The sequence below is a fragment of the Prionailurus viverrinus genome, chromosome D3 (genome assembly GCF_022837055.1).
Source record: "Prionailurus viverrinus isolate Anna chromosome D3, UM_Priviv_1.0, whole genome shotgun sequence".
NCBI classification, from domain to species: Eukaryota; Metazoa; Chordata; class Mammalia; order Carnivora; family Felidae; genus Prionailurus; species Prionailurus viverrinus.
Window position 1 is genome coordinate 81432879 of NC_062572.1, and position 25277 is coordinate 81458155.

Consider the following 25277-nt stretch of genomic DNA (forward strand, 5'->3'; position numbering starts at 1 on the left):
TAGATGTTAGATACATGGTCAAAGAATGTGAATAGAAAATTTGCACACTCACTTAAAGTAAATGGCTAATATATTTTTTCAAAGAGTGTTCATGTTCACCAGGAACCAGAGATGCATAATTAAGGAAGGTATACTTTTATGGTATGTTAAATTGGTGAGATTAAAAATAATAATACCAAGCATTGCCATTACTACAGATGGAATTTAGATTGCTGTATATACTTATTTTGGAAAGCAGTGTAAGGAATATGTATCACTAGCCTCCATGGTAAGGCAGATTCTCACCATATAAGCTTTAATTTCAAACAGTAGAGGGAAAACATTAAAAGAATTTTTTTTTTGTCATTTAAGACAATAATAGCTATTTTCTAGTGTTACAACTCTAATATCAAAATCTAGGAGTCAGTGGATCCTAGCAGTGTTTAATGTAACAAATTTTATTATTTTTACCTTTTTTTACTTTCTTTGTCTCATATCTAGATATTTCTCAACCCTCTGTTCATCCAAAAATGCATCCTATTTTTTATGCTTTTCAAATTAAGCTGCAGATAACAGTATACTTTCCTCTAAATACTTTAATATGCATGTCATTAATAAGAGCTCAATATCTAGAATTATTTTTCTAGATATAAAGACAATAAGATATAGAAGTCTTTTTTTTTTTAATGTTTGTTTGTTTCTGAGACAGAGACAGAGCATGAGCAGGGGAGGGGCAGAGAGAGAGGGAGACAACAGAATCCGAAGCAGGCTCCAGGTTCTGAGCTGTCAGCACAGAGCCCAATGCAGGGCTCGAACTCACAAACCATGAGATCATGACCTGAGCCAAAGTTGGTCACTCAACCGACTGAGCCACCCAGGTGCCCCAAGATATAGAAGTCTTAAGTGTACCATTTGATGAGTTTCAACCAAAGAATACACCTGTTATAACCCAAACTCCTGCCTATATATACATTACTTTCACCCCCAAAAGTTCTCTCATGCTCCTTCCCAGGTAGCACCCCACTCCAAGAACCACTATTATGATTTTTTTCTGCCATAAATTACTATTGCCTGTCCTAAAACTCCACTTAAACGAAATTTTATAGTATGTACGCTTGTGTAAGGCTTCTTTCATTCAGCATAAAGCACTGAGGTTCATGTTGTTGTACGTATCACTAGTTGTTTTTTGGTTGCTGAGTAGTGTTCCTGAGTACAACTCATTTTTAATGTGAACTTTTTTAAGTAATCTCTCCCCCCAACATGGGTCTAGAACTCATGACCCCGAGATCAAGAGTAGCATACTCTACCAACTGAACCAGCCAGGTGCCCTTTCAAGGTGAACTTTGGACACTTCTGTGTTTACTATTGCTGTTATTTCTTGGCTCATGCATAAAATTATCCTGTAATGAGGGATACTGTAATATTTTGGGGTTTTTGTCATTTTTGTTTATGCTGTGTTGAAACTTAAATTAATAGCAAGTTATTATTTATCAGGTATAATTAAATTATAAGGAAATTAAATGCTTCTCTGGATACAAACACAGTGTTCTAAGAAGAGTGCTACATATAGAATTTTACTTAGTTCACCTTAATAGGAATTTAAAGGTAAGGCACATTGATAATGACCTAGCTCTATTTGAAGAGTGAAATCATTTCAATCATTGCCACGTACTGATTGTTTTAAAAGAAGATGATGAGGGGGTGCCTGCCTGGCTGGCTCAGTTGAAGAGCATGTGACTCTTGATATTGGGGTTGTAAGTTTGAGCCCACATAGGATATAGAGATTATTTTAACAAAAACATTTTTTTTTAATGGGGGAACCCTAGGTGGGGTCCAAATCTATGTTTCTATAATTTGCATTGAGTCGTCCATATTGTGCTTTCTCAACACAGCTGGTCTATTTCCTTACATCAATATAAATAGTGAGTACTGCGTAAAGCAGCTCATTTTAATAAAAGACAACCTAGCCTCTAGTTTTTCCCTTTTTTGCATTAGCCAGATAGGTCACCCTTAGTAAGTATCAGCTTTGATTTCTTCACTTAAGTGAGAATGTTTATATAGTGTTCTCTGTTTAGGGATACTTACAAATCTGGTGAAAGCTAAGGACTCTCCCCCACCACTACCGTGCACTTAAAACACAGAACCTGTGAGGCTCCTCTGTTCACCTTCTGTATCTCGTATTATAAATTCAATAAATGAAGTCTGTAGGAGTCATTTTGTTTTCTCTTTTTTACTTAAACCCACATCGTTGTATTAGCAGGACATGTGGTTCTACATTAAAAACGTAAACTGAATCTGACCACTTCTCACATTTCTGCTGCCACTTTTCCGGCTTAAATCTGATTATCTCTTACCTGCATGACTGTAATAGCCTCTTTTTAAAATTTTCATTTTATCGTTTTTTACGTTTTCATTTAAATTCCAGTGAACATGCAGTTAATACTAGTTTCAGGTGTAGACTTTAGTGATTCGTCACTTCCATACAACACCCAGTGCCCATCACAAGTGAGCTCCGCTCCTTAATCCCTGTCAACTGTTTAACCCATCCCCTCTGGTAACCATCAGTTTGTTCAACAGAAAACATCTGTTTCTTGGTTTGCTTCTCTCTCTCTCACTTTTTTTTCCCTTTGCTTGTTTGTTATGTTTCTTAAATTCCACGTATGAGTGAAATCGTATGGTATTTGCCTTTCTCTGACTTACTTCACTTAGCATAATACTCTCTGGCTTAATTGCTGTGTCTACAAACCACTTTTGCATATGGCATATATAAGCCAAATATATGAGCCAAAATGATTTTCTAAGAATTGTATGCTTTGTTGTTTGTCTTTGTATTTGAAATAAAATTCAGACTGTTTACAGTGGGTTTCAGATTGTTTACACTAGCCTCTGTTGTTCCTGACTCAGGTCTGTCTGAAAAACTCTTCTACCTCATTCTCACCTCCTCAGAAGGGCTTTCTCTGAGCACACTAATATTACACCCCAACCTGCAACTACCTACTCTTCTGGCCTTGTCTTCTTTTATTTTCTTTATGCCATTTTGATCCTCGGAGTTAATTGATTGATTGATTGATTTTCTTTTTTACTTAATGTTCTCGTCTCCACTGTAGACTTTTCTCTAAGAACGGGGACCTTGTCAGTCTTGCTGACTCAGAATCCCCTGCACTTAGGATGGTGCCTGACAGATAGTGATAGGGTGTGAAGGGTGTTCAAGTGTTAAGTGCAGTTCACTAAGCCTTTACCTAATTGGAATATTTGAGTCTCTCATTTCTTTTTATTGTTTCCTAAACAGGAAAACAGCAATGTATTTTTATAATAAAGGCCCCAACACTTGCAAAATCCTACAGTGTCTTCGGAGTCGGAAAGCTAGGCAGTTGTGTACTATCTTGGAAACAGTAGAAAGCTGAGCTAGTGTTTACTAAGGAGGAACCGCCTTCCTTGAAAAGCTTCTATGAAAAACCAGTTCTGGGGCGCCTGGGTGGCGCAGTCGGTTGGGCGTCCGACTTCAGCCAGGTCACGATCTCGCGGTCCGTGAGTTCGAGCCCCGCGTCAGGCTCTGGGCTGATGGCTCGGAGCCTGGAGCCTGTTTCCAATTCTGTGTCTCCCTCTCTCTCTGCCCCTCCCCCGTTCATGCTCTGTCTCTCTCTGTCCCCAAAATAAATTTAAAAAAAAAAAAAAAAAAAAAAAAGAAAAACCAGTTCTGCATGTGTAAGTGTAAAATTTAATATAGAAAGAGATTCCTCTGCAAAATCGATTTTATTAGTGTATTTTACAGACTGGTTCATTCCCGTACGCTATTATAAAATGTCCTTGCTGGTCCTTTACATCCCAGCCTGCCTGACCCCTCGTAGCTTCTATACACTGAAATCTTACTACTTACACCATGCTAGGCCTCCACTTTGAAAACTCCATATACTTGTTTGTTCTTCCTCTCATTAGTTAACTTGGTGGACATTTATTCTTTAGGGCTCAGTTTAAACTGTTTTGATTGGGGCACCTGGGTGGCTCAGGAGGTTGAGCATCAGACTTCGGCTCGGGTCATGATCTCATGGCTTGTGAGTTCGAACCCCACGTCGGGCTCTGTGCTGACGGTTCAGGGTCTGGAGCCTGCTTCAGAGTCTGTCTCCTCTCTCTCTCTCTCTCTCTCTCTCTCTCTCTCTCTCTCTCAGAAGTAAATAAACATTAAAAAAAAAACTTTTAAAAAATATTTTCTGATTGAAGCCTTCCATGGCTCCATTGATTCTGGGAGTCACTGATAGTGAAGTGGAATCTAAGAGACAAGACAGTTGTGTTTAAACAAACAAACAACAACAACAACAAAAACAACTACATCACAGAGATCTAATAAGAGTTGAGATATTTTTGTGTAAATTAATTTTTCCTTTTCTATCGTTGTTCTTTTCTGCACCGTACTTGATCTTTTGGCATACTATGTCTTTCTTCTGTATTTTTCACTGGTTATGTACCCAGAATCGACAACAGTACCTGGCACAGATTATGGTGCTTCGTATGTGTTTGGTGAATGAATAAATGATGGAACATTAAAACCACCCTTAGTATGGGAATCATGTAAACACAGGCCTCAGGCCATATTTGGCTCAGGCCTTGGCTGGCCAACCGCTGTTCTAACACATTATTTCTTTTAACAAATGAATGCTTTTAAGTTATAGAAAATAGGGAAAGCAGTTCTTTTCAAAATGTGTTCTGAGTAACATTACCTCCTTGTGGTAATACATAGATACTCAAAAAAGGAATGTGTTGGATAAATGATTTGGGGAAATGCTATCTTATGTTGCTTTACCTCACGACTTTTATGATTCTTTGATACACTGATGTGCTCTATAAAACCTGAGGTTACACACATACACACCTGTATATTTGTTTCTTTCTTTTTTTAAAACTCTTCTTAGGAGCATCTTGAGGCACAAGGACCTTTGGTGAAAAATATTTAGGGAACTGATTAAGTTTACTTGCCTTCATTTGAGAAGGATATTTTTGTTGAATACAGAATTTGAATTGCATTTTTTTCTTATTGCGACTCCAGAGTTGTTCCTTTTTTTAAATTAATAGTTTTATTTAGGCAGAATTTATCTTAAAATTCACCCGTTTGGAGTGTATGATTCAGTTGTTTTTAGTATATTTATAGAGTTGTGCAACCATCTCCTAATCTAAATTTAGATCATATTCATCACCCCAAAAAGAAATTTCTCACCCGTTATCACACATCCTATTCACCTCCATCCTCCAGCCCTAGGAAATTACTTAATCTACTTTCTACCTCTATAGTGTTGCCTATTTTGTACATTTCTTACATGTAATATGTGGCTATTTTGTGACTGGCTTCTTTCACTTAGCATACATTCAAGCTTCATCATGTTGTAACATGTATCAGTATTTCAGTCCTTTTTATTGCTGAGTAACAGTCAGTCCTATGGGTGTATATGCTACATTTTGTTTCTCCATTCATCAATTAATAGGCATTTTGTTTTTTCCACTTTTTTTGCCATTATGCGTAATGCTGCTGTGAACAATCATATACAAGATTTTGTGTGGACATACGTTTGCATTTGTTTTGGATGGAAGAGGAATTGGCTTGGGTCATCTGGTACCTCCAGTGTTTAGCCTTTTGAAGAATTGCCAACTATTTTCCAAAGTGGCTGCACCATTTTACATTCCCACCAGCAATATATGAGAGTTCTAATTTCTCCACATCTTGGCAAACACTTGGATTTTTTTGTCTTTTTATTAAAGTAAGGTATAATTCATATACCCAAAATTCACCATTTAAAGGGTACAATTCAATTGTTTTAGTGTATTTACAAAATTATACGATCATTACTCTTCTGTATTCCAGAACATTTTCATCACCCCTAAAAGAAATCCTATATCCATTAGTAGTCACTATTCATTCTCCTCTAGCACCACTGATCTATTTTGTGTTTTATGGATATGCCTATTCTAGACATTTCATATGAATGAAATAATACAGTATGACCTTATGTGTCTGGCTTCTTTCAGTTAGCATATTTTCAGGGTTTATCTACATTGTAACATGTGTGAGTACTTTTTCCCTAATACTCCATTTTATGGATATACCACATTTTATTTATCCATTCATCACTTGATGGACATTTGATTCATTTGTGTTTTGTTGTCATTGTGAATAATATTGTGAGTGAACACTCATGAACAAGCTTTTGTGTCAATGTAGGTTTCCATTTCTCTTGGGTATATACCTAGGGTATATACCATATGAGAATTCTATGTTGAGGAACTACCAAACTTTTCCAAAATTGTGGAGCCATTTTACATTCCAGCCAGCAATGTATGCAGTTTCTGCTTTCTCCACATCCTCTGAAATACATGTTAGCATTGTCTGCTTGATTATAGGCATCTCGTGGGTTTGAAATGGTAATTCATTGTGGTTTGATTTTCATTTCCCTAATGACAAATGGTGTTGAGCATCCTTCAGTGTACCCATTAGCCTTTTGTATACCTTATTCTTTTACAAGATTGCTTCAGCTTTGGGGGTGCCTGGCTGGCTGAGTCGGAAGAGCATGCAGCTCTTGATCTTGGGGTCGTGAGTTGAAGCCCCACATTGGGTGTAGAGATTACTCAAATGAATAAACTTTTTTTTAAAAAAAGATTGCGGTGTGCCTGAGTGGCTCAGTCAGTTGAACATCTGACTTCTGCTCAGGTCATGATCTCACAGTTCATGGGTTTCGAGCCCTGCATCCAGATTTGTGCAGGTGGCAGGGAACCTGCGTCAGAATCTTGGTCTCCCTTTCTCTCTGCCTCTTCCCACTGTTGCTCTCTCTCTCTCTCTCTCTCTCTCTCTCTCTCTCTCTCAAAAATAAACATTAAAAAAAAAAGATTGCTTTTTCTAGGATTAATTTCTCAATATTTGCAAAAGAAGGGGGGAAAAGTCAGCAAAGATTTTTTTTTAATTTTTTTTTTAACGTTTTATTTATTTTTGAGACAGGGAGAGACAGAGCATGAACAAGGGAGGGTCAGAGAGAGAGGGAGACACAGAATCTGAAACAGGCTCCAGGCTCTGAGCTGTCAGCACAGAGCCCGACACGGGTCTCGAACTCACGGACCGCGAGATCGTGACCTGAGCCGAAGTCGGCCGCTTAACCGACGGAGCCACCCAGGCGCCCCTCAGCAAAGATTTTTTTTAAATAGGGATTGCAAGGTTTCCATTGAATCTGTGTATTAAGGATTTTTGCTGTGCTAACATGGATGGATCTTCTCATCTCTGAGCTTGGGGTGTCTTTCTTAAGTATTTTATTCTTTTGTATGTTATTGGAAATGGATTTTTTTTTTAATTTTTTCACGTTTATTTATTTTTGAGACAGAGAAAGACAGAGTATGAGAAGGGGAAGGGAGAAAGAGAGGGAGACACAAAACCCAAAGCAGGCTCCAGACTCTGAGCTGTCAGCACAGAGCCCAATGCAGGGCTCGAACTCATGAACAGCAAGATCATGACCTGAGCCTAAGTTGGACACTTAACCAATTAAGCCACCCAGGCATCCCGGAATGAAATTTAAAAATTTTTTTTTTTTTTTTTGCCTTAGGATTGTTCATTGCTAGTATCTAAAAATTTGAATTTTGTGTGTTGATCTTATGTTCTGCAACTTTTAGAAACTTACTTCTTAGGTCTAATTATCTTTTAGTGGGTTCCATAGTTTTTTTATATTTAAAATAGAAATAGTTGTACTTCTTCCTTTTCAATCTGGATATCTTTGGTTTCATGGGGTTTTTATGAGGAATCAGCAGTCATTCAAACTGCTGTTCCCCTATATGTAAAATAATATTTTTCTCTGGCTGCCTTTAATATCTTCTCTTCTTTATTTTTGGTTTTCAGCAGTTTGATTATGATGTGCCTAATTTCTGTTCTCTTTAACTTCATTAGTGTTTTTTGAGCTTTTTGAATTTGTATCTGTCCCATCTCTTGTCTTACCTATTGTTGACCCCAGTTTCACATTTATCAGATCTTTCATTATTTTCCCATAGGTCCCTGAGCTCTTAATTTTTTTTAATCTTTTTTTTCCTCTCTGTTCTTAAGATTGTATAATGTCTATTCATCTATCTTGAAGGTCATTGACTCCTTCCTCAGTTATTTCCATTTTGTTATTAAACTGTTTAGAGGATTTTAAATTTCAGATAATTTCCTATATTAGGATTTCCATAGGTATTTTTGATATTCTCTGTTTTTCTGCTAAGACTTTTCTCCTTTTTTTTCATTGTATGCACATATTCTTCTACTTCACTGAACATAGTTTTAGTAGTTATTTTTATTAAAAAAAAATTTTTTTTTTTAACGTTTATTTATTTTTGAGACAGAGACAGAGCATGAACAGGGGAGGGGCAGAGAGAGAGGGAGACACAGAATCTGAAACAGACTCCAGGCTCTGAGCTGTCAGCACAGAGCCCGACGCGGGGCTCGAACTCACGGACCGTGAGATCATGACCTGAGCCGAAGTCGAACGCTTAACCGACCAAGCCACCCAGGCGCCCCTTTAGTAGTTATTTTTAAATCTTAGTCTATTAACTCCAATATCTGGATTATCTTCGGGTTGGTCCTCATTGATTGTGTTTAGTCTTGAGACTGGGTCACATTTTCCTGGTTCTTGTGTATGAAGTAGTTTTGGACTGTATGGTGACAAATGTGTGCTATGTTCTTATATTTTTTCAAAAAGTGTTGTTTTTTTCATTGGAAATTATTTTCTAGAATTCAGTCTGCAAACTCTCAGACAGTAGCTCAAATTTCATTTCAGTTTTGTTTTGTTTTGTTTTGTTTTGTTTTGTTTTTTGTCTTTAACAGGACTGGTTGCAATCTGCCTGTGTGCACATTGTTAAGGAGTTAGCCAGAGTTGGGAGCAGGGAAACTTTAGTTATTTTAAAGTAGTTTAATTGAGGGGTACCTGGGTGGCTCAGTTGGTTAAGCGCCAAACTTTTAATTTCAGCTCAGGTCATGATCTCACGTGAGACTGAGCCCTGAGCTGGGCTCCACACTGAGTGTCGAGCCTGGTTGGGATTCTGTCTCTCCCTCTCTCTGCCCCTCCCTTGCTGGTGTGCTCTCTCTCAAAATAAATAAATAAACTTAAAAAGAAAATAGTTTAATTGGTGTGAGCACTTTTACCTTAGTTTATTGTTTCAGTAAAATTTATTTATTTATTTTAGAGAGAGAGAGCAGGAGCAGGAGCAAGGGGCAGAGAGAGAGAGAGAGAGAGAGCGAGAGAGAGAGAGAGAGAGAGAGATTGACTTTAAGCTCCACATGTGGAGCCTGACATGGGGCTCGATCCCATGGCCCTAGCAGAAATCAGGAGTTGGATGCTCAACCAACTGAGCCACCCAGGCGTCCCTGTTTTAGTAGAATTTAGAATCATAGTTTTATTAACTGATAATAATCATAGGTAAGTGATTTCTAGTGTTTTATCTTGACAATTAAATAAAAATAAATTTCTTTTATTTTTCTCATTATTACAGATCGAGCTGGGAGCATCAGTACTCTTGATTCTTTAGACTTTGCAAGATACTCAGATGACGGGAACAGGGAAACAGATGAAAGAGTGGCAGGTGAGTAACATTGTAAAGCCAGATTTGGATTCTTTCACATTCAGGAAATAATAAAATGACTTGAGGAATTCTCTTCCTTCTACAGTTTGGTATATGAATATAATTATAAAAGGTAATACCAAAGTTATGTCACTGATTTATTGGCTATAGGGAACATCCTAATCCCCAGCTTCCTCTCCCAGTCTTGCTGTGCATTTCTGGTTATGCATACCTAAAATTTGCTTAGTTCTGTTTATGGGCAACAGTTGACAACCATGTACTTCTCTAACTGGTGTAAAACCGTTTCCTTTGATCTTCCAAACCAGAGCTGATATTTAGGTGTTACATATCAACACAACACTACTGACTGTGAAAATTGGTTGAAATACTTCCGTGCTGGTTGGTCAATAAAACTTTGTCTTGAGACGTGTAAATGTTCCTTAGTCTTCACAGCATCCCTCCAGAAATTTCCCTTGACCTTCCTCTGTGCCAGAAAATAAAGGGTTAATATGTGGCACAGCAGAGGCCTCCAGGACCTTGTTTATTCCAATAAGAAGACCAACACTCTTTCTAAATGCTTGGTTATTCATACCAATCTCCTTCCCATCTCCACCTTCCCATCAGTTCTGCCTTCTAGGCAGCACCATTGTATCTGTAAGAACTTCAGAAGATCAATTTGTACTCACTGTGTTCTGCCCTCATCTAATGAAGCCAGTAGGATTCTGGTCGGGGTCCATCCAGAAAATTACCAATGTAGCAGGCTTGGCTCCTTTAGCGTCCAAATAGCTGGTACCTGTCAGGTGCCTCAAAGCTGTGGCTGTCTGTAATTGAAGTCATTCTTGAGTGCTTTATAGGAATTGTAGTTTTCGTAGAACATTGGTTCTTAGATGGGAAAAGCAGACAGACATCAGTTAGGTATTTTGCTCTCCACCAGAATGGTGAACCCTCCTGGTACAAGAGGGATGCCACATGGGACAGATGGAGCCCATGGGGACGGTATGGGATCAGGGAATATCCATAATGTCAGGCAATACCCATAATGAGGGTTCCTTTCTAGACCAACTCTGTTGAACTTTTGGAAGTTTATTACGATCTACCAAATATTTACCTTTCACGGTCATTATGAATAAAAGTGAGTGCCAATTTTTATGTAGCACTTGCTCTATTCTAATCACTGTTCTAAATGTGTATTAACTCATTGACTTTACAGGGTTGTCATCATCCTCTCCTCCCCAGTAAACTGAAGACACTCAGAGGGATTATATAAGACTTAAGTGGCAGGGCTAGAATTTAAATGCAGATAGCCCAGCAACAGAGCCCACACTGACTGTCCAATACACTACCTCTTAGCAGGAAGAATGAGGTTTGACCTAATTAAAAATGACATTTCAATATATGATTTTTATTCATTGCTCAAGAATAGAAATAATGAATAATTTTACAATCTCAGATGATATTGTATGTCTTAGGAAACAAAACTGATGAAACTGTTTTCAGTTTAGCAGAAGCTAAGAGGATTCAGCAGTGTAAATAGTAGCAATATCAATTGAATGGGGGAAGTCACTGGAAGAGTTTAACGTGGCTCCCTATGTGAAATCATGATTTAGTCATAAGCATTATTTATTGACTGTTGTATCAAAACAATAAATCACATCAGTAATATCTTAAAATTAACAGATTAAATAGAAATTATTTGAATACTTTGGGGACTAATTTATCTTACTTATTTTAGTATTTGTTAAGTATTGTGTTGTATAATTATATAGTATATGTTAGATGTTAGATATTTTCTGTTTTATATTAAATATTAAATACATGGTCATTTATTAGACTAATCAAATATATCTGGTTTTGTACATTGTGTTATTGTTCAAATGGTTATGTAATTAGAAAGTAACTCCTACCCCAAAATGGATCACATAATTATCTTATTTCCTTTAATTTCGAAAACCTAAATTTTAGATTTAGTCAGATTTAAGGGGTTCATCATTATTCTCATTATTTAGGTATTTTAGTGTTTCTGTTTAGGGGAAACACTGATGTAAAAGCAAAATGTTATATAACCAAACATAACTAAGAATGAAATGTTGTGAATACATGGTGGTTTTGACATTGTAGTTTTAATCTAAAGATTATACTCTGTGTCTAGGTTTGGGGAGATAAGGTAATTTTTTTATCATTATACAGTGCTAATATGTAAATAAATGCTATCTTTCATCTTCATTGGAAAAGGGAAGGAAAACATGTGTTACAAGAGAGTAGCATTTAGACCTAGTTTTTTTGTACCATTGCCTATTATTGGACCTAGTATGTGATATGTGGGTGACACTTTATGAAAAAGTTTCAGTTAATCACAGTTCCCATTTTCAAAAAGATTTTTGACTCTTTGCTAATCATTGGTAGTAACTAAAAAGCTTATCAAAAGACCAATAATCCAGAAAAGATTCTGTCATCTGTGACTGGATCCCATGTAAACCTCACTAAGAAAGAACAGAAATGTCTTTATTAAATTTTTCTATACTCATCTTGGGCAGAAGGAGTTTATAGGTAACACAGGTATCGATTTGAGTTCATTTTCAGCATCATTCTTACCATCCTTTTCCTAAATTTAAAAATCTGGTTATTTTTTCAAGTCTGTATAGGTTTTCTTCAAAGAGGAAGACATCTCAAAATGAACTAATGTTTCTTGAGCGTCTGCTCTGTGCCAGGCACTGTGCTGGGGTGCTTTGTGTAAAATATTTTATTTATTTAATCTTGTTAACAGTCCTGAAGAATAGGTCATGATATCCTTATTTTATAGATCAGAAAACTGAGGCTCATCACAATTAACAAATTTGCCCAGTAGCCTCTGTATGATAAGGGATCAGGACATAAGTTTTTATTCCAGAGCTTACGATATATCTTTTATTATCAGCCTGTCACTTTAACCCATCTGTACATTCATGTGGATAGCAGAATCATGTCTTTCCCATACAAGATGATTTCAACATAGCCATTTTCTTTTAAAAGAAGTAAATTTTTAAAAAGCTTTTCATTTTAAATATTTTCCATTTCTGAATTTAGAAGTGTAAATTTTCACATAAAAATGATTTAAAAAGTAGTAGACACCAAACCAAAATGAGCTTATTAACCTTAGTGTTCTGTATGTTATTAAAGAAATATAGTGTTAGTACGTATACAGTTCACCCCTTAAATTTTCAAGTTTTCTTAAAGATAGCAAGGGACATGTCTATTTTAAATGTTGAGACTGCCATTTTAAAGTTTATTTTAGACATTCTAAGCATCTGCTATGTGTTAGGCACTAGATATAGAAGCATGAAATAGATAAAGTTTCTGCTGTCAAGGAATTGGTCCTGAAAATGTCCGTATCTGTAATATAAATAAATATTCAGTACTTTAGAGACTGTGGTAAGGACCTTGTTAATTTTGGAGCCACCGATAACCCTGTCTCAGTTTCACATGATCTGTCTTTTAGCATCAGAGTCTCTGAATATCCATTCATTCAACTAATATTTGTGGAGTGCTTACTCTACTCAAGGTATTATGCTGTTCTGTTAACAATAACCAACAAAGTAGACATTTGAAGCCTTTACAAAGCTTACATAATCCAGTATACATTCTAAAATGATCTGATTTTTGCCTGGGAAATAACCTGGCCTGTTCCCTGACGAAGAAGGAGCATCAGTAGCCCTCTCATCCCTTAACTCTTGGCCTGCAGAATACATATCCAGATTTACCAGATTAAATAAGCCCATTTGTCTCTTTCTTATGTATTTCTCTCGTGGTACAGATATCTATACTTCCTATTAGTAATACATTTTGTTTTTCTTATTTTGAGCCTTACTTAAATCTTTATGATTTTGCGTGATTTGAAATGGGATAGATGCTCCAACAAGGCTTTAAAGGCAACAAGCTTTTAATATGGTTATAGGGTGTTATGATTTTTTTTTAAGTTTATTTACTTGAGAGAGAGGGAAGAACGAGCTGGGGAGGGGCAGAGAGAGAGAATCCCGAGTATGCTATACGATGAGCACGGAGCCCGACATGGGACTTGATCTCCCAACTGTGAGATCATGACCTGAGCCGAAATCAAGAGTTAGATGCTGAACTGACCTGAGCTGCCTGGGCACCCCTAGGGTGTTGTAATTTATATGATAAGTCATAAAGGTCTGAACTAGGACAATTGCAGAGACAATTGAGGTGAATAGCTTTTTAAAGGGTTATTCAAGGGTTGGAATTAATATGGCTTGGACATTTAATAAATGTGGACTGAGTAAGCACAAGGGATAAGTGAAGAGTAATCTCCAGGTTTCTTGTTGGGGCATCTGGATAGATAGTGGTGCCATTAATGGAGAGAGGCTGCAGGAGGAAGAAGGAGAGCAGATTTGAGAGGAGGATGAAATTCATTTAGATAGAATCAAATTCAAAGCCTATGAGACATTCAGGTGGGCATGTCCTCGAGATAATTAGGTAGGACTGTATCTTTGGGAAAAGGTTTAAAGATTTTTGAATCTTCGGAGTAGTTGTCACAGTTAAAACCATAAGAGTAAATACCAATCCAGTGGGGTATGTAGGGTAAGAAAAGGACCAAAGATAGTACCCTGAAAAACATCAGCTTTGGGATGAGTGACAGAGGATTCGATGAGAGAACCTGAGCAGGTTCTCACCAGGATGAACAGAAACCTAAATGTTTATAAACTATGGAGATTGCGTCTTGCTTCCATTCATTTATTTTTCACTATCTACTAGTCTTGCCTAACAGTAAGTAGTATTCCTTTCTGACGTTTATAATAGGCAGGGAGAATTCTCTAAACCCCGGAGGGGTAGTGATGGTACTGCCTTACGATTTTTGTATCATTTTAGGAATAGATTTGTATTTTAAGTCATATTCTTAAAAGAATTTTCCTATTTCTTAGAACTGTTCCTGGGATAATAAAATAAGTAATAAAAATGGGGAAATAGTTGTGGTACCTGGCTCAGTCAGTTGAGCGTCCAACTTTGGCGCATGTCATGATCTCACGGTTCGTGGGTTTGAGCCCCATGTCCGGCTTTGCGTTGATACCATGGAGCCTGCTTGGGATTCTCTCTCTCCCTCTCCTTCTGCCCCCTCCCCTTGTTCATGCTCTCTCTCAAAAATAAATAAACATTAAAAAAAAATGGGGAAGTAGTATTTTATTATGAAGTCAAATCTCTTTGAAAAAAAATAAACCAGGAAATTCTGACCTGAAAGAAGACTGTTTCATGTCTACCATGGCAAGGACCTTGGCTCAGCCGTGTCGATTGGGACTCTTCAACAATGAACAGGAACAGGAATGAAGAAATACTTGACTCTGATCAGAGTTATATCAGAGTTATGGAAAAAATTTTCTAGGGGCGCCTGGGTGGCGCAGTCGGTTAAGCGTCCGACTTCAGCCAGGTCACGATCTCACGGTCCATGAGTTCGAGCCCCGCGTCGGGCTCTGGGCTGATGGCTCAGAGCCTGGAGCCTGTTTCCGATTCTGTGTCTCCCTCTCTCTCTGCCCCTCCCCCGTTCATGCTCTGTCTCTCTCTGTCCCAAAAATAAATAAACGTTGAAAAAAAAAAAAATTAAAAAAAAAAAATTTTCTAAAATAATATTTTGAGTTCTGTGCCAAAATATCCTAGACTAGCAAATATTTCAATATATTTGTGATACATAGTGATACATTGATTGGGCCACAAAGGATTGATTTTTTTTTTTTCTGCTTTGAAATTTAACATTCTACCTTTATGTAAAGTCATGAGAACATGATCTTGCAGCACTCAGATACCTCTGGTAGAATACTGGTACTCCAACCCTCGTTGGTAAATAGCAGTTACAACCACTCTAGAGTTGTTTATACTGGCAATCATTAATTATTTTGGTAAGATTGTAATATGTAATATTAGAATATATCTACACCTTTGCACTTACTACTTTAGTTCCAATAAAGTTGCCTTCAGTAGGGTGAGGCTACTCGTAGAGGATTTGAGATAGTGGAGTGAGCAGGTTGGTAGTTGGTTCCTGCAGTGTTTTTCTGTTGTTGTTGTTGTTGTTTGTTTGTTTGTTTACAAACATAAACATCCTCAAACATTTTTATGAAGAATTAAAATATGTGAAAAATACTTGGAGGTTATTTGGTACAATGTATCTCTTTTGGTACAATTTATCTCTTTATAGAATAATTTTAAGCTTTAATCCAGTGTTTTTTAATAAAGAAGAGACAAATTCGTCTATGTGTAAATATAACTATTTAGACTTTCTTGTGAAACTTTCTCATGTAACTGCAATTACTTGATCATACTGTGCCTTTATAGAAATGTCCTATAGCTTCGAATATATATGCCTTTGTCTTTCAAAGTCTATATTGTATATTAAGAAACATGCAGCAGAGTGAATTCATTTTGATAAGCACTATCTTTTCAAAGCATTGGTAACTTTTAGTGACATTTGGCAATGTATTTGTAGATGTGCATAAAAATATAAATTCTTGCCGTCTGACATGGGTTTTTCTGGCTTTCTGTGCCTTGATCATTCAATGTTTTGCTCTTAGTCACCTAAACTTTTCACCAATTGAATTTGAGTTTTTCACAGTTTGTGTTTTAACCTTTTTTTTTTTAATTTATTTTTTTCATATTTCTATCATTCTGGTGCAGGCATTTCTGATCTGCAATTATTCTGTAATATGTCTTAGTAAATTGTAAGTGATACTGAAAGCATAATACATATAGTGATTTTACTTAAGGCATAGTTAAGTATTTTTAGATCCAAATCAGTTACCTAGAGCTTTGAAATTAAACCTGTTTTGTACTTACACACTGAATGTGTGCAGTCGGATTTTAAACACAAACTCTGTTTCCAGAAGTGTAAGTTTTAGGAAAAATGTTTTAACTTTGTTGCACAGAAATGTTTGCAGATCAGCATTGCTAACTACCAAAAAAGAAGTAACATACATGTCATCTGACTTTTAGTTGTGCTTTCATGTTGCTGCAGTGAAGTTCTGTGCATCAAAATAATTGGCCTTCATGTACTAGATGTGATTCAATTACATCTTAAGTTTTTAATGGAAATATGCAAACTGAGTGAATCCTAATTTTTCCATATATTTTTATAGCTGTATTGTCTCTGAGAGCATCTCATTGCCATCTTCTTTTTCTGTTTATTAGCCAATCAGGAAAAACTTGCCATCTTTAAATTTTTTAATTTGCCGGATTTTATGCAGAACTATTTAAATACTATAATTTTTAAATATCTAGTTGTGACAAAGATCACTTAATTTTCCCATAGCTTTACTTCATGGAAATGGCTTCTCCCCCCGCAGTTAAGCTTGCTTTTTCTTCAGAGCAATAGTTATGTATTTTAAAGACAGTTCCCAGTAACGACACATATAGTTAAATCTTGCTTATGATGAAACATTTTAAAGAGCTTTTAAAAATGTTTCCTCAGATTCATGTTTATCTTATCAATAACAAGAGAAATCTTTGAGTTTCATTAGTTAGTATCTCTTAACATGAACAGATATCTATTTGGAGAGTTATCAGAAACTTTGAAATCCTACGTAATTTTACTTAGTATCCTTAGGTACTCTGCATTTAGAATTAACACATTAACTTTAGAATGGTCTTAAATAAAAATTGAAAGACAAACTGTGTCTACCCTTTGGCTTTAAATGAAACCTAAAACCCATAGGAACATTTTTTGAGATATGTGTTTAACATATCTATGCTTGTTTGTAGAAAACAGACATTTGTTGGTAGAAACGCTTACAGCTATGACAACATTTGTTAAATATTTAAACCGTATTTCTTCAATATCTTCATGAAGGGATATATTCACTAATGTTTCTGTATATTGATTTATAACATTATTCTATATAATGCATTTAAAAATACCCTTAACTTTTTTTTTAAGTATATTTTCTTGGACTTGATCTAAGTTTTTGTCTTTTCCCCTAAACTATGTCACCTGAAAACGTTCCGTTGCATTTTCTTACCTCCAGTGAGGGAAGTACAAGCACCCAGATGACTACTATTTTTATTTACCTAAATGAGAGTATGCCGTAGATTTTATTTTTAAATAGAGCTATTCCTTGTCAGACAGCTAGAACATTTGATCAACAATCCCCCTGAATTCCAAAACTATGGAAAACATTCACCAGTTTGCTTGCAAACCAACTCTGCTGCATGCGTTCACAAATTTCATAAAGATTGCATGCTTTCTGTTTTCAATACAGATTGTATTTTTTTTTCATACCCATCCTTGCTTTTTATTTTTTTATTTTTGTTTCCCCTTTCTTGGTTGGATGCCTGTGTGTGTTTATTCCAAATCCCTGTCCAGTCCTGGAGTTTGAACTACGGAAAGCCAAGGAGACCATTCAGGCCCTCCGAGCCAACCTGACAAAGGCTGCAGGTGGTGTACATAAAACTTTTCTGAGACTTTTTCTACTTTGACGATGTAGAAGTAGCTGAGATATTTTCAAATGTAAAGTAGTAAAGTATTGTTTATATTTTCTTCCACCAGAACATGAAGTTCCTTTACAGGAACGAAAAAATTACAAATCAAGTCCTGAAATTCAGGTGGGTGAATGACAGACCTAAAAGTATCTTCCACATAAAATGGTAGCACAAGTATTGATGGAAGGACGCTTATAGTATTGTATCTTTTATTTTGCCTGTAGGAACCAATCAAACCTCTTGAAAAGAGAGCTCTAAACTTCTTAGTCAATGAATTTTTATTGAAGAATAACTACAAGCTTACATCAATAACCTTTTCAGATGAAAATGATGATCAGGTACAATTACTTTTTTTTTTTTTTTTTTTTTTTGGACAATGATTTGTTTCCTTTTCACTTACAACGTACTTACTTTCTTTTTTACCTAGTTTCTTTAGTTTTCTAGAAGTCATACAGTAAACTTCTATAATGCTAGTTACCAGACACTTGTGCACCCGCACAGTCGAGTATTCTTTTGGTCATCCTCCCATTGCCACACTCCACTTTGTCACTGTCTTGCTCCCACTACCTCTATTTCATCTCATTCAGATCTCTGCCTTCTAAACAGCTCTGTTTTCACGTCAGCCATCTCCTGCCTACTACTTTAAATCCTTCCTTATCAATTCTAAACTCCAAAGCACTCTCAACTTTTGTTTTAGCTTATCCTCCACCTGCCTCACCAAAATTAGCTTTTGCCTGTTTATTATAATCTTGCCAAACAGAAGGGCTGGCATCCCCCTCAGCATATCTGGTTCCTTCGGAGTTTTGTGCTTTTGTTCATTCTTTCCCCTTGTCGCTGAAATACAATTAGTTCCCCTGTCCCCTTGTTGCCGTGTGCCTTGTAAATACCTAAACCTTTTCCATGAGAGTGCACACAGGTCATCACCTTTCCAAGATCTTTCCTTCTGCCTCAAGATAGAAACTTTCTCCTCTCTCAATTCTTGACAGTTCTTTAATTATAGTACATATGATACTTTATGTCCTCACTCTTGAATGGTGAAAGCCCCTGAATGGCAACAATATTTTATTCCTTTTTCTAAACACCTGGTAGATATCCAATAAATGTTTGTTGAATATAGATGGATGAATGGACATTTGAATCATATGTGCAATAGTCATTTAATAATTTTTTTAAAGCTTAAATCTGTTTAGTTCTTGTTGTAAGCCAAGCACTGTGTTAAGACCTTAATATACATTTTATTTTATCCTTACAAAAATCCTCAGAGGTAAGTATACCCATTTTACAGATGATATGTTTAAGTTTCCAGTTAATTTATAACAGTAATAAATGGAGACAGGAATTTCATACTTGAGTCTGATTTCTCCAAAGCCCCCACTTTTAATACCTGCCTTATATCTGCTTCAGATTTAAACGTCAATAATGGCTATTGTCATTATTCAAATAAAATCTCAAAGGAATAAGAGTATCACATTTAGAACATTCAGATGAATATGGCATAGTTTCTCAAAGAAGGTTTCCCAAATAAATTATAAATAAATAAGTTACAAGATACCAAATTACTACTAAATTTTGATGTATTAGAGAAAGAATGATAGGACAATATATTTGCATGTGATTGATTACTCTGGAATTTTATAAAGCTCTTCAAAAAAATCTTTGCCCTTAGAATGCTTGAGGTGCTATGCCTTTTTGTACTTCAGTAATAAAATTGTGTTAGACTGAATTCAAGAGAATGCTTTATGTACAGCAAACCAAAGAGCAGCTATTTGGATTCTGAAAATTGTTGAAAGCATTTTTAATAATATAAATTAGATTGGGGCACCTGGGTGGCTCAGTCAATTAAGCATCCAACTCTTGATCTCTGCTTAGGTCAGGATCTCATGGTTCACGAGTTCCAGCTGCACGTCACGCTGTGCTAATATTGCAAGGCCTGCTTAGAATTCTCTCTCCCTCTGTCTCTCTGCCCCTACCCCACTTGTGCACACTCTCTCTCTCTCAAAATAAATAAATAAACTTAGAAAAAAACTTTTTAAGAAAAATAATATAAATTAGATTCAAACAGCTATAACAAGAAAGCAAGCAGATTAAATTGCTTGCTTACCCACCAGAGATTACACTAAATTTGTGTAGTTTAGAATAATAAAGGAAGAAGAAAATTAATGCCATCAATGAGTTTACTTGTAAATAATGGGTACAATTTATGAACTAAGATTTTCTTCATATAGACCTGTTCTATGATTTCATGCAAATATTTAAGTATATTTTATAAGTTGAAAATTAACGCAATTTAAAAGTTAAGAGTTAACGTTTTTGAGAGATTTCATAAAAAGATTTCATAAAATGTGCAACAATTTGACATCTAAAACAGTTAAACCTGTTTACCTAGAACATGGAGAAACTTACAAGAATAATATTAGATAGTGGAAGATAGATGTAAAATAAGTTAACAGTGTTGTTTACCTACTTGGACCTCACACTTTGACCTTACAACAACATTATGATTAGTTGGGTTTTCAAGATATTAGCCTGTAAGGAATAAAATGAATCTCAAAAATGCAGGATAAAATTTCATCGTAGTTTTTTTTTAATGTTGTTATTATTTATCTTTTAGGATTTTGAACTATGGGATGATGTAGGATTAAACATTCCAAAACCTCCAGACTTACTGCAACTCTACCGAGATTTTGGAAACCATCAGGTGACTGGGAAAGATCTTGTGGATGTGGCCAGTGGTGTAGAAGAAGATGAATTAGAGGCTCTTACACCAGTTTTAGGCAACCTTCCTCCAAGCCTTGAAACTCAGACTGTAGAGGTGAGTAATACTAACTAACTAGTCAAGTCCACAAAAAGTTTTTAAACTGTGTAAAAGCATGCTATGAGATCTTGAGTTTCTGTTTTTCTCCCATTTTGATTTTAGAACTCCTTGCTAGTACAGAAATTAGAAGATAAAATTAGTTTATTAAATAGTGAGAAATGGTCTTTGATGGAGCAAATCAGAAGACTTGAAAGGTTAGTACTTAATCATCATTTCTAAAAAATCTCTTAAAGATTTAAAAGAAATTGGCACGTTATATAAATATATAAGATAACATTTCAGTTGTAAGACATAATTTTTCATATTCTAATACTTCTGAAAAAATGTCTTTTAATTGCTTTATATATTTAATATCTTCTTCCCCCCACCCCCTGCAAAAGTTATTAAGTAATTGTAGTAATCATATAATTGATTAACTCTTGGAACCAAGGAATAAGATAGTGTTTATTCGTTGTGTCAGTATTAATAACTCCCTCACACTAATGCTGTAAATATTTCCCACAGATTATCTCATTAATCCTTCTTGTAATCCTGTGGGTTGGATGCAGTTTTTCCCAATTTTCAAATACAGAAAAGTGCCAGTTCAAAGCAGAGTTTATAAAGCCATTTTTATGCTTCATTGAGTTTGTAGCTATACTTTTAGGTATATGAAGCATTGGTGAATATGGTACAGAAAAGATTAATCAGTTGCCAACCAATTTTCTATTAATATGTTATATGTTTAATGAATTAAATCTATTGCGAGGTTTATGCTCTTGCCAAAGTTTTAAGAAATATACTTGTTCTCTGATAATTTCTCTTTCTTTCTACAGTGAAATGGACTTCCTCAAAAATGAACACTTTGCCATCCCAGTGGTTTGTGACTCTGTTCAGCCTTCTTTGGATCATAAAGACTCTGAAGACACTGGACAGAATCCAGTTATAAATAGTTCAGACAAGGAAAAAGACAAGGATATCCATCTCTCAAAATCAGATGAAGTGGATTCCGCTATTCCTAAGGAGAATTTCCCAAGTTCTCTCCCCAGGAGAGAAAGAGAAGAAATGCCCTCTTCTTCTCCATCAAGTAAAAACACAGTCCATTTTGATAAACCCAATAGGTTGGTATGCATCCTGTGTCATGAAGTGCATCTTTCATGTATTTTGTTTCTTGCCAAACTGGAGGAGCTTCATTGTTTATTTTGCAGGTCACGTGTATGAGCTTTTACATTTGTCATGAAATGAACACAGCAAAGTACATGTCTCAAAAAAACCAAACAACAGCAAAAAAAACCTATCACAAAGTCATTACTAAGTGAAATTATATTAAAGAGGATTAGAACATAAATGGGGTAGCTTCTGTCTTAGCCAAGTACTTAAACTCATAAAATAATATGTATGTTCTATGTGCTTTAAGCACTGGTAGTGGTTGGTTTTTAACTTTTCTCTATCCAGTCATTAACAGACTCAGTATGAGCTGTTGGTATTACAGTTACCAATGTAAATAGGGGAATTGTTTCTGCTCCTAGTCCTTTCTGCTGTGTCTGCTCCCATTACTAATATTGCATTATTAATATCCTCTTGATTCATTTAATTTTTGTTGGGTCTCAGTGATTGAACTTTGATGAGAAAATAATGGCACCTGCCCTTTTACGATCCAGGTTTTCCAGTGGAGGAGAGAATATAATTAAAAATGTTTTTAGGTTGTCATATGAAAAAGTCATTTTAAGAAAAGAATATTTACTATACCCTTTTTTATATTTTAGGCACACTTCTAAATTCTTTATGTATCCTAATTTATTTAATCCTCACAAATATGCTATGGTGTATTCTGAACCACACAGTCATGCTTCCTCTCCCTATTTTTTTTTATAGTTTATTTATTTATTTTTGAGAGAGAGAGAGCAAGCAAGCCAGGGAGGGGCAGAGAGAGATTGAGAGAGAGAGAGAGAGAGAGAGAGAGAGAATCCCAAGCAGGCTCTGCACTGTTAGCACAGAGCCCAGTGCAGGGCTTGAACTCACGAACCGTGAGATCATGACCAGAGCTGAAACCAAGAGTCTGACGCTTAACTAACTGAGCCACCTAGGCGCCCCTCCTCTTCCTATTGAATAGATGGATATCACACCTAAAATTGGGGTATAATAGGAAAGCATGACTGATTTCTTTTAGACTTTACTCATTGTTAGTAAGAAGTATGTGATTTTTGTATTTTATTTTTTTAAGAAAATCTTTCCACTGATGAGCCACAACCTTTTGTATACCCACTAGCCATACTTTTTCTTTAGGTATAAGGGAGGTTACAGAGTTGAAGTGGATATGGCTCAGTCCTCAAGGTACATTTTTTTTTCTAGTAGGGTAAGATAGAGTCATAAAAATCTGTTATGATATGCAACCATAATGGCATTTGTAGTAGTTCTTTAGTATTTAGGAGTACTTCCATTTGTTTCTTTTGATATGCCAAAGCCACTTCCTAGAGAAAGATGGTCGTTCAATTTGTTCAACTAATTTTTTTAGCCCTTAACTAACTATGTGCCAGGTGGTATCAACAAGGAATATAGTGGAAGGCAAAACATGCTGTGATCCCTTCAGTCACAAACCTTATAGTGTGAGAGACGAGCAATCAGACAATCATAATAAAGTATGAAAAATAGTAACGTAAGAGAAGTGCAGCTTGCTTTGGGAACACACAATCAGGGCACCCAAGCTAGTCATCAGAGCAGGAAAGGTTTCAGGGAAGAAGTGTCTAACCTGAGACCTAACAACCAAGTAGGAGTTAACCAGACAAAGAGGTAGGAGGAAGGGTGTTCCCTCTCAGGGAGGAGAGGAGAATACCGCACGTTTGGGGAACTAAGAAGAATCTAGTAAGGTTTAAGCAGAGACTAAGACATATAAGCCATTTTACCTCATGGGACATGATGGTATCTAAGTTTTAGAGAGTCCTCTGAGGTAAAGGTGATTGGAAGGTAGCAAGACTGGTAGAAAGAAGACTAACAGGGCATCCGTTGGAAGAATCCAGGTAAGAAATGAGTAAGCCTGACTTGTACTAGAAAGAAGCGGGTAGAATTTTAGATAAAAGGTAAAAGCTTGGTTGGATTTGAGGTTAAAAGAAAGGGAGAGAGAAAGGCTGATTTGTGGTTTCTCGCTTGGGCAGTTCAATGGATTATGGGAGAGTCTCCTGAAAGAATACGGGAAAAGGAACATAAATGAGCAAATAGACTCAAATTTGGTACATTACTCTAACTGTCATCATAGAAATTACTGAATGCCACTTTGTAGTGTATACTAAATAAGCTCCGTTTTGTAACTTTTAGTGTTATCCCTTTGTGGATTGAGCACGTGAAGTACAACTCAGTCATGTTTTATGAATACTACTACATAGAAACTAGTGTCTTCTTAGAAATATAAATGTTTTAACCTCATTTATTTAACATGAATAGGTTAATGTTTTTAATTACAAAAAAATACTTTCTTTACAAAATACCTTGAATGTTGACTGAACCTCTGCTTCATTTATTTTAATTTTTCCCTCTTTTATGTGGGTTTCTAACATTAAGGTTTATCACTTTATCATTAGATAGGGCTGCAAAACTTTGATTCCTGTCAGCAGCTTGTATCCACTATCTACCTTTCTGGGACCACTGAGAATTGGAGACAAAAAAGTCCTCATTTCAGATTTTGCAAATCCTTTCTATAATCATTGACCTGCTGTACACTTCAGGTTTGATTCATTGATATTTACAGGCTGCTCACTCACATAACATCAAACAACTTTAAGATCAGCAGTGACTGCTAATTTTTTCCCCTGTATAATTCTCTGCTGAAGTGTCCTTCAAGTCATTGGTGGCTGAAAAATCTAGTCAGCATTTGAGGGGCAGGATTAATGCAGGAATGGGAGTTATAATGTGCCGCTTACCTTCTAAATGCCAGTGGTAACTATTTGGTATTGTCCCCTTTTCATCCAATTTTTCTTCTAGGAAATTGTCTCCTGCTTTCCACCAAGCTCTACTTTCTTTTTGTCGAATGTCAGCAGATAGTCGTTTAGGATCAGAGGTAAATTATACCATTTTTGTCTTGGAACTTTATTAAAACACTTGGTTTTTCTTTTCAGTGTCTCATCCAAAAGCAACTGTGATAAGACTATTTCAAATACCCATCTATTTTTTAAAATAATGCTCTAAGAATAGTTCCTAAAATTTTAAACTTTCAAGGAAGATAGTTGATTATTTCTCTGTTCTTTGGATTAAAGTTTATTTAGTATTAAATTGACTTTTTGTAGTCTGTTTTTAATTTGTTATGTCTACTGACATATGGTAATACGCCTCTCTTTGGTACAATTCAGAAAACCAATGTAAGGGTACACATTGTTTATATTTTAGTTATTTTTAGATTACTCCATTATTTTTTACTTCACTAGTAATGGTTATCTTCAATTGCTGGGTCTGTTAGCTCTCAGATTAGGTTTCTTCAAATGCTTTGTAATTGTGGGAGGCTGGTCTT

At 35.9% G+C, this 25277-nt stretch overlaps 1 protein-coding gene across 7 annotated transcripts in view; it reads left to right on the forward strand.

The window, feature by feature from the left end:
* The window catches only part of RELCH (RAB11 binding and LisH domain, coiled-coil and HEAT repeat containing), a 116978-nt gene that overhangs the window by 14299 nt on the left and 77402 nt on the right, over nucleotides 1–25277 (forward strand). For all 7 annotated transcript variants that reach the window (XR_007145714.1, XM_047827166.1, XM_047827163.1 and 4 more), the window contains exons 2-9: nucleotides 9469–9558; nucleotides 17873–17944; nucleotides 18056–18111; nucleotides 18213–18326; nucleotides 20600–20800; nucleotides 20906–20997; nucleotides 21616–21900; nucleotides 24755–24830. Coding sequence is in view for 6 of the 7 variants with exons in the window: in XM_047827166.1 (XP_047683122.1) it covers nucleotides 9469–9558; nucleotides 17873–17944; nucleotides 18056–18111; nucleotides 18213–18326; nucleotides 20600–20800; nucleotides 20906–20997; nucleotides 21616–21900; nucleotides 24755–24830 (986 nt within the window). In the remaining variant the exon portion in view is untranslated. The remainder of the gene's footprint in view (nucleotides 1–9468; nucleotides 9559–17872; nucleotides 17945–18055; nucleotides 18112–18212; nucleotides 18327–20599; nucleotides 20801–20905; nucleotides 20998–21615; nucleotides 21901–24754; nucleotides 24831–25277) is intronic.